This window comes from Nematolebias whitei, chromosome 11 (assembly GCF_014905685.2).
Source record: "Nematolebias whitei isolate Nwh7 chromosome 11, NemWhi1, whole genome shotgun sequence".
In the NCBI taxonomy this organism is placed as follows: domain Eukaryota; kingdom Metazoa; phylum Chordata; class Actinopteri; order Cyprinodontiformes; family Rivulidae; genus Nematolebias; species Nematolebias whitei.
In genome coordinates, this window is record NC_056508.1 from 2,139,734 (window position 1) to 2,150,314 (window position 10,581).

General features: G+C 43.9%; 1 protein-coding gene across 3 annotated transcripts in view; it reads right to left on the reverse strand.

The window, feature by feature from the left end:
• Window positions 1-9,699, reverse strand: part of acss2 (acyl-CoA synthetase short chain family member 2) — a 224,371-nt gene extending 214,672 nt beyond the window's left edge. For all 3 annotated transcript variants that reach the window (XM_037684629.1, XM_037684628.1, XM_037684627.1), the window contains exons 1-2: window positions 8,913-9,699; window positions 4,937-5,132 (exon numbers count right to left, since the gene is read on the reverse strand). In XM_037684629.1, coding sequence (XP_037540557.1) covers window positions 4,937-5,132; window positions 8,913-9,039 — 323 coding nt within the window. In that variant the 5' untranslated portion in view covers window positions 9,040-9,699. The remainder of the gene's footprint in view (window positions 1-4,936; window positions 5,133-8,912) is intronic.
• Between the last annotated feature and the right edge of the window lie 882 nt (window positions 9,700-10,581).

The following is a 10,581-nucleotide window of genomic DNA, read 5'->3' on the forward strand; positions in this document are numbered from 1 at the left end:
TGCCGACCGTTCAACGAGCCCTTTTGATAAAGAATTTCATAATACATAGCTGCTGCAAACTATGAACTGGATTTCCTGAATGTGGGGCGGGTCTTATTACTCTGGGTTCATGAGACACGCCTCCGTTCAGGAAATCCATTCCATAGTTTGAAGCCAACATGCATCATGGATCGGAAATATCGGCAGGTGGATCGGAGAAATCCGATACATAAATTATGCTGGTATCAGAGGCCGATACCAGATCGGCCCCATCCCTCCTAGCAATTATGTATCACCTTGGTTCTCACTGTGGTCCAAGAACAATTGGGATCGATTTAATTCAGTGCTTCCCCTACCATTATACAAGCAGGGCGCCCCGCCCCATCAACAGAACCGAGCGCCCCGTCTACCGAACCCCACCCCCCATCCCAACCACCTGTCAGCACTGACGTAACGCTAAACTAGCGGCTCTCAATGCAGGTGTGCTAGCTACAAAGCTAAAGGCAGCCTCTTCCTTCGTGCTGAACCCTCACGCTGAACGCACCCCCGCCACTTGAAAACTGTCTGTTCAGTGCGCGCAGCTCAGATGTGTCTCTGTCTCTCTCCTCTCACACACCCTGCTCGAAAACTGTTAGTTTAAACTGCGCGCTGCGCAGCTTAGGACGTGTCTCCATCCGTCTCAACCCCCCCGCATGACAAAAATCACGGATGAGATGATCGCCCCACCATGGCAAGTTATCTAGGGGAAACACTGTAATTGTACTCAGAAGAAATGTCAGCATAAAAAGTTAAATAACCATCTTAATCTGAACTGCGCTGAAATTCTAAAGAGATATCAAATGGATGTATGAAGGGATCAAACAAATAACTATGGCTTCAAATGGAAACGAACAATACTGAAGAAACCCTGTGTAAAATGAAGTTTTGTAGGGCAGTACTTCCCAAAGTGGGGTACTCATACCCCTGGGGGTACGCAAGAGGGACGAGGGGGTGCGTAAGAAAATTTGAAAAAATAAATTAAAAAATGTGGAAAGAGCCAGACTGCACTCGCACATAAACAGACTGAGGCACCTTCTTACATAACCCAATAATACCCAAGTAAAAGCTGCCATCTAGTGTTCTGCAAAATCATTGCACGGACAAAGTAGAAGGGTGTGACAATGGGTGTGACTCGCTGAAGGAACACCTGACAACAAAGCAGCCTTTGCTCAACTTCTTGTCGGGATGCGAAAACACGAGAAGCCATTGCTGGATTTCTGGATGGGACTGTGCACAGAACAGCCTGCGCAGGTCGAACGTGCTGTGAACACTTGGATGCCCTTTGCTACAACGTACTTGTGTGAAAGTGGATTCTCAGCTGACAAATGTGAAAACAAAATACAGAGCAAGACTTAGTGTTAAGAACGATTTAAGACTCAGACTGTCTCAAATTAAGCCAAACACAACAGAGTTGAGTGCGTCCTTCCAAGCACAGCCTTCTCATTCAAACTGTGGTGAGTTTAACTGTTAGTTATCACACCATAAATGTTTTACAGCACCGGTATATACATTCTACACAGGTTAAACGTTTGGATGATTCAGCATGTTGCTCAACATGTTGCTTATTAATGCTGATATTTATTAATAAATATCATTTGGTGAGAAAAATGAACAGTTGTTTAAGATTTTATTTGATATGTGCAGTGTTTATTACATAGCATTTTAACGGGAGGGTACTTGGCTAGAGGTCAGATGTCTGAAGGGGTGCACATCTGAACAAAGTTCGGGAACCATGATCTCATTTTAACAAGGACCGTGCAGCACAAGCACACACCAGCATTAAGATGAATGGACTCAGGCTGAGTGTTCACGTTTAGACCATCCCTTACAAGTTACAATGAAAACCTTTTATTCCTCCAACATCCTTTATGTAAAAAATAAAAACAAAGTGTCTTCAAAAGTGTACAATATAGAAAATAATATTAAGTGCATGACATATATCTAGCAGTTCATCTTCGTAGCAGAGAGGTCTAACAGGTTACTCTACTTTCTAATCTTTAGTTTCAGCCAAAACACAAGAGCAGTTACAAAAATCTTTGCGAAATTTGTTGTGAAGTCTGACAAATATAAACTTGGTTTTGTCACAACAGAGCTATTGTCGAGAGTTTCTGGAGACATGAGCTTGCAGAAGCATAATTCAAGGTCCCACAGCAGTTCTCTCTCAGACAACCCTTTTAAGACATGGCAGTAAATGAGATGTGACATCTCCGCCTCTCCAGATTATTAAATACAGCCACATTCTTAAGGAACCAGCGTCTGATGTGTCGCTCTGCATCAGTCTATAAATAAATGGAAACAAACTGATGTTAGAAAAGGAAGGGGGAAATGTTGGTTGACGAACAAGGAGCAGAGGATCTTAAGGGTGCACGGTGGTGGCCAAATGATTGTCCCCAATATTTGAATTGCTGCTTCAAATGTTTGGGTGAATTCAGTTGGTTTTCAGGTTTGTTGTCATGTGTACCCAGTGTTTCCCCTCGTTAACTCGCCAGGCAGGGTGCTCTTCTCAGCCATGCTTTTTGTTGACAGGAGAGACAGAGACATGTCAGAGTGCAGCTTGTACAGACAGTTGAGTGTGTGCTCAGCATGAGAAGAGGCAGCACGAGCACTGCCTCGAGCTCTTTAGCCAGAGCGCCTGTATTGCGCACCACTAGCTTGGCGCTACGTCAGTGCCGGGGAAGGGGGAGTTCAGTTTGGCAGGCGGGTGCTCAGCTCTGTTGACGGGGTGGGGCGCCCGCTTGTATGATGGTCGGGGAAACACGGTGTGTACCTGAGATAATGTCACACATGTAATTCTTATTCTGTGCAAATAAAAGAGTAAAGAAATGCACAGAACAGACCTATATATTTAATAAGTAGCAGGTGTAAGGAGCAGAAACAATTATTTCTTTCTGTACTAACTTAGATTAGAACTAAGAGCTTTTTACACTTGATTGACTTGTGTTTAAAGTTACACTGGATACCTGCTTTCACATCCCAGACAAATCTAGCAAGTCGTGTTTCTTGTGTCTACACCTTTTTGTACATTGTTCAGGCAGCCGCTAGTAGAACGTCTTGGATGTACTTGTGCTCACACACCAGTGTGGCTTGGTTACTTAGAGCTCGTAACAAAACTGGTCATATTCATTACAATTAATGGAGTGCCTGGCACCGCTCCAGCTACGTTACTGCATCACTCTAATGCACACACGCACCAGTAAATACTGTGCTGAGTCATCTTTCATCGGCTTTCTGGCACAAACCAAGAAGCACTTTGTCCTCATCCCAGTCAGGCGAGCTGGACGAGGACAGGAGAAGATGAGGTTGTGTACAGAACGGCCTCTCGTGCTGCGGTTTGCTCCTCCGCAGCTGAAATGGTTACTGTGATGAGACCTGGACACCCACGGGTTTTCTGAGTAGAACCAAATCGAACTACACAATCAATTTAAAAATACAAATCTGTTTAAATCAAACATCATAGCACTAACATTTTCATATTGCAGTAGTTCTGTTTTACAGCCAAAGCATCTGTTTCACATCACGCACGAGTATTCTGAACTCTGCAGCAGAGCGGTCATCTGCTCTGAGCAGGGAACTGCAGTCAAGTGAAAGCTCACTTGTCGTGAATTTGAAGTTTCTTTCCTGAGTTAGATGCATGCAGGTGACCAACACAACTTGCCAACAAAGTAAACCTTTATTCTTGATTCATCCTACCTGTATGAGTGAGATGCTGTGAAAGTTTCGCCTTACACCCTCACAAACCGTCTTTTTGGATTAGCTCATGATGTGCTCCATCACTGATCTGGGCCTTTTCTAAATCTAAACTGTGTGATTCACAGGGCAAAAAACAAACTATAAAAACAACACAAAAATGCCTGAGTGACAGTAGGTATTAAAAGCCTGCCTGAATCAAAAGGTTTTAACATTTGCGCTGTGAAGCGCCTTCAGCCTGCTGTAAAAAGCTCCATGTTGATCGACTCATTTGCTTCATGAGGACCTTGTTGATGGTATGGCTTGATGCAGCACACTAAGAAGTCTACATCAAAGGTTTGCTTTTGTAAAAATAAAAAAAAGTTCTCTCTTGCCTTAGCCAAGCTGCAGCCAGTTCAAACTTTAAGTGAACGGACAAGAAGTTTCTGTGGTGACACCTTTCTTCTGTGCTGGTGCAGCTTTGCGGTGCACCAGGACCGTGACAATTAAGAAAATAAGTTGCTCCAAACCTTTCTGTGTTCAGGTTGCACCTTGGACAGCTGTTGTGAGCTGTGACATGAGGGCATGATCATGGAAGTTAGTCACATGTGTTCCCAGCACCACTAAGTACACCAACACAGAGCTTTATACTGACTCCTGATGTCATCCCAGAGCTGCTGCAACACGAGTTTATGTCTCGTTAAAGCTTCTGAACAACTCTTTGGTTGTTCAAATGTTCTCAAATAAGTGACTGTGCGTTAGTTTTAGCCTTAATCAACCTAACACAGGTCTATGAAGGGAGGGTTATATGAAACAAAACTCCTGCATGAATATATCACCATCACTGCTTGTTGCACTGATGGTGACCAGTACAAATTCATGAGATATTGTAGGACTCGGCACACACACACACACACACACACACACAGGTTTGTTTTGCTATCTTTGTGGGGCCTTTGCATTGACTTCCATTCATTTTTCATTCATTTCTATAGCCTAACCATGACCTTTATCCATAACCTAACCATTACCAGTACATACCTAACCCTAAACCTAACACATCCTCAATTCACACCTTAGTCCTAAACCTAGCCCCTAACCCACCAACGGGACTTCTTCTTATGGGGCCCGGGCTTTGGGCCCCATAAGGAGCAGTTGGTCCTCACAATGTAGTATAAGTTGGAAAAATGGGCCTCACAAAGTAGCATAAACAAGGACACACACACACACACACACACTGCTTCATACTAACCAGTAGAAGGCAATTTTATCAGCAAGCTTCTTGTCATGAACATTGCGGTCGAGGAGGTTGTAGCAGATGTTGGTGGTGGCTCCTTCCATACATTTGATAAAGATTTCTCCTTTGGTCACATCAAAGTTGTAGTCCAGAAACTGCCCCGTGTGTTTGGTCCTCCAAAAGAAGTCCTCGGCTATAGCGCCCCAAAATTCTATGAAAAAGAATTAGGCTGGTAAGAAAGGGAACCATCTGACTGTTAAGTACAGAGTAAACAAAGGAGGCAGATATTTGTTTCTAAAAAACTAAAAATGTTTGTTGTATAAAAAGTATGTCATTTTAATCTAGGGTGCAAAATGTATGACAAAACCTTTTTTTACTACATTACAAGTGCTCTCATGAAAAATATGTAGTAGCAGATAGCCTTAACAATTTGCCTTTCATCTACATCCTGGAACAAATCGGGGGCACAAGACCTTGATCAGGGACAGGGCTGCATAGGAACTGTACCTCAGGCAGCCCAACTGGAAAAGTGATGGGACGGGAAATCATCAGTTCACACCTCACCAAAACATAGGTGCATTACAATTACTACTGCAAGATCGACAAACTAGAGCCACTTCTCTGCAGACGTGAGTCCCTGCGGCTCAGTGGGACTAACCTGTATAAATAACGGTTGAATGAATGAATCCGTTTGCATCAGCTCAGCATCACCCAATCGAGTCTCCATTTTCTGTTCCTGCTTGGTTTATGGACCCGCCTGAGCTGCAGTTCCAAGACAGCTGCACCAAGTAAACTGTTTTGACGTGAGCTGTTGAGCAGCGTTAAGAGTTGCATCTGACCCGACCCCAGCCCGTAGCCATCATTTCCAAACCCCACCTGACCCGACGAAATAACAGGAATTACTGGTCCAAACCCCCCAAAACCCCTGACATTATTAATTAAGCTTTGATTGCTTATATACTTATTAACGGTCGGTGGACGAGAGGCGGCAGAAGATCAGAGATGAGGGGGTGTTTGTTGTAGTGAACTAGGCCTCCGACCACAACCTGTCTCTGAAGACCTTCAGGGGACAGGAACTGTTATTTCATTGATTTGAATCCAGAAATACAAATTATCTCATCAAGAGACTATTTAATTGTATCCTGAATTAATCAATTGAAAGAACACTCTTCTTTTTTACATTATCAGTACTATTTTAAGATATCTTGATAATCAAAGTGTGTTTAGTTCATATCATTTCTAAATGTTGAAGTGAACCACTCATTTAAATCAACTGTGAAACAATATTAATGATTTTTAAACCTCATTTAAATTAGAAATCAAGTTAAATGTCTATTTACAAAGTAATTATGCATTTTGATCTTCTGTCTGAATGAGGAGTAGTGATGTCGGTCGAAAGTCAGAGACAGTCAGAAAGCAAGTTATTAGAACAAAGTGTCTTGTTTTTAAACCTAGCAGACAGTAAATAACTTCAACTGGCATCTGCGTTTGTCTCACTTCGCCATAACATTTCTCTGTCTGTACTAAACGTTCCTAAACATTCCTGCAGCCTCTCTTGACTTTTAATAACCCTCTGACATCACTGAAACACCCCCCTGCTGGTCGTTTCAAGCAATCAGGAAGTACCAAGTGACCGGAAGTGAGGACTCTTTAAAGGTCAAAACTTCGTGGAACTAGTCAGTCTTCAGTCTTTGACCGGAGTCTTCCTGGAGTCTTCCACTTCTGAGTGGAATCTCTGACGGAGTCACAGCGCCTCGCTGTGAACTCACCCGGGCGTAACGCCCTACAACTTCGAAGGAAGCTTGTCTGTTGGACGGAGTAAATCGTCAGGACTTCTGACAATGCCCAGCCACCCTGACCGGAGACGCTGGAAAGGTAGCGTTGAAATGGACCCTGTACCGGAGCTGATTCATCCTCTGTAAAGGTAACGAGTTGTCACGCAACGAGTGTACCAGGGGTTTGAGCTGGTGTTGGAAGAAGCGTGCTAATTCTGGTCAACAAACATACATCTTCCTTCATCCATCTTCCTTTAAACTTATTCATTCCTTCTTTTAAACTTTTTATTTTGCCAGTAATCTAGATGCCTCAATCAGTAATGTTCTGTTGTCTTGTTAGTAAAGCGTGCCAAGTTTATTAATCAGAACCAGATCAGCAAATCAATGTGTACATGTTTGATGTTAAATTTTGATTCTGTTAAATAAATGACCGCATTTATTGTGATGGGTCAAAGATAAAATGGCGTCTCATGTCACTGATTAAACAATCCTCACAGTTATCTCATCACATGGCAGAAATTTAACTCGAAAAAGAAATAATCCGTTGTATTTAAAAAATTAATATTCTTTGTGCTTGAACTAGCTTTAAGAATAATTAATTAGTAGTGAAGAGACAGTTAAGCTGTCCCCCAGACTAGGGCTGGGCCATAATAATGTGCTTTATGTGCGGCCGGTCTGGCTTCTGATTGTGGATGCGTGTGACTGATGATCCAAATGTATGGCAACATGGCTTGCCATACAATCACCAGCCGCACGCAGCCATTTGACTGCTCGCTGACCGGCCTTGAAAGAGGTAAGAAAAGCTTCAGATGGGACTGTACTGCCAGGCAGCGATCCACCAGCCCAAATGGATGTTCATTCAGCCGCTGCACTCAGCGGACGCGCGGCCGATGACCCAAACAGGTGAGATCCCAAAATGTCTGACATGTCAGAGCATGTCCTTGTCTGAATAATGCAGAATGCAGCAGAAGCAAGGATTTAATGCGTTTTGACGGCCATGAAAGGACAATGTAGTGAATGTGGGGTAGGGGACACCCTGGACAGGTCTCCAGTCCATCACAGGGACACATGGAGACAAACGAGACAAACAACCATTCAGTCTCTCACTCACACTTAGAGATAATTCAGAGTCACCATCAGTCTAACATGCATGTTTTTGGTCTGTGGGAGGAAACTGGAGTACTTGGAGAAAACCCACACATGCACAGAGAGAACATGCAAACTCCACCCAGAAGGTCCCTGGACCAGGATTTGAACCGACAACCTTCTTGCTGAGAGGCAGCAGCTCTACCAGTTGTGCCACCGTGCCATGCACCTGCCCTTGATTCATCTGTCATGAAATTACGTTACTGTAAAAAAATGCAACTACAACTACAACAAATAATAGAGCCTTAATTGTTATCCATCCATTTCTTCCGCTTGTTTTGAAGTGAGGTCGCGGGGCACAGAACTGTGACGTTACACCAGACACACGTTCAGACTGTTACACATCGTGTCTCGTCATCTGACTCGCCGTGCGCTCTGCAGTTTGATGCATTCTGCTCCCGACAGTAGATTTAAAATGTGTAATAGCTTCGATCTTGTCAGACTCAATAATCAGCAGCACTTCTCCAACCGACCTGTGCCAAATCACATTCACCAGCTACCACTGACAAAACCAAAAGCAATGTTTTGACCTTTACCTGCGTGGATGTGTTCGTTTCTCTGTAGAGAAGTATCTGATCAACCACTACACGAGTTGTAATGAAGCTCTGAGAAAGACTGAGTGATGTAGATCTACAACGGATTCATTTTCATGGAAGCTGCTGTGGTGACACTGAACAAAGTCTGCAGTATCAAGAGTACATATGAATACTGATCCTTTTCCTGTCATGTTCTGGAGCCTGGAAAACCTCGAGTGACATGTCAGTCCACTCAGGAACCAACATGTGGTTTTATGTCGAAACGAGCTACATAATTTGTTAAATGTTGGCAGAAAATAATTATGGCAGAACAATGTTTCGAGAATAATCTTAAAATGTTACTAAATACATGGTTTGTTCCCATTATTGGCTCTTGAAGGCAAACGGAGGCGCGTGAGACCCGCAGCTTTCTGTGATTTGGGTTTTTAAGGACTTCGTGCTCACACGTGCCAAAAGAACCAGGAAGTACAGAAACAAACAAAAACTGAAGCTTGACTCTGAACATGTTCAGACACAGGTCTGATGTAGACCTACCTCCAGGATTCTGCACAGAACGAGTGTAGAGCTCCTTGTACTTCTCAAAGCTGGGGACGTGAGCCTCCCTCTTCAGGTCCTGGGACCCCAGGAAGACGTCTTCCTCCGGGGCTTTGTCCGGAATCATGTCGGGCTCGGTCTGTGGAGGACTGCGGCTCAGCAGGTCTGACGGGACCCTTCCTTCAGACCAACACACGGACTCAAGTCTGAGCTGTGGACAAACACCGACCCTGACCCGCTCCGAGCCTACAGAACAGCCGGATCCTGCTCGAACCGAACCCACTCCTTACATTTCATAGGACGGACAATCTCGCGCGAAGAGCAAAAGACCGCTAAGCGCTCGAGCTAAATTCATTCAGACTTCCTTGTTCTGCAGAATGCTGTTTCTCACTCTTTATGATCAAACTAAACGTCCAAGAGCTCTATAAGAGCCTACGACTGACAGCTGGGCTGTAAAGTAACTCCCGGGCCGGTTCTGGCGGGAGTCCGAGGGCCTCCAGTCGATCCGGACTGACAAAACCCCAACAAATGTAGGAGGGAGCTAAGCTAACAGGCTAGCTAGCTCACTCCAGGAAAACACCGAGCTCTAGTTTCGAGTCCAAAAATGTTTTTTGCTTTAGCTATAACGGCTGTGTAAACTTTTGTATAAAATAAAAATGTGCTTTCGTTCAGCACAGTATCGCATATGGTCCCCAGTAGACTGAAAATGTAATGTTTATATCTGACCGCTGGCACTTGTCCGTGTCTTCTGTTGTACGCGCGAGGCGCTCACTCACGGCCCCTGAACGCAACCAACCACAGCTCGTGGTGCCTTCACGTGCGACTCGGAAACTACACATTCGTTTTACTTGTAATTTTGTTCCATTTATTTGGGCTCATCAAGTCAAGCAAACAATAACGTTCAAACTTTTATGAGTTTATTTTAAAAATGTGTTATTTAGACACGACAGTGAATAAAAAACTTTGTGTTAATATTTCTTGTTATAAAAATGTCTACATTATGAGCCGATGTCGTTTTAGATAAAAAAATAATAAGCTATGGACTTGTAATTGTCCACTAGATCTCCTTCCCTGTCGTCTCTTCAGTGGTACTCCTTGAGGAGGATTGATCTCACAAAGCAACATCCCACACTCTGTCGCCATGATCCGCTGTGTGAGGTGCTGGCCGACAGTCATCCTGCCACCTGGCCCTGCCTGCCTGAAGACCACCACCTACACATGAGCAAATGAAGCCTGTATGAAGCACTGAACCAGTTGAGAAGGGGCTTTGAACCAGTTGGGCCAAATGTTTCAAAAATAGGTTCATTTGTTGAAGCGTCACTTACAGTGCCCTCTTGTGGCAATTTGCAATGCTACTGTCAAATTAGGCATGATGATTTTGGTGGCACACACCGAAGAACTTCAGTGACCAGTGTTAAAGAAACTATTCACTGTGGTAAAAAACTGATTTTTAAAAAAGACCCATTCAGTGTTGGTAAACAAAGAAGCTGCGCGCGCATCGTAGCAACAGAAGTACTGCTTCAGATGGTAAACCCAGGCGGTATTCCATCATCACACAGACTCTAACGCTAAATAAGTACCATCACCAGAATCAAAATGTCAGGTTGTTGGGTTTACGGTTGTTCAAACCAGGACGGGCTTAAATTCTACCGTGTAACAAGAGGTAATC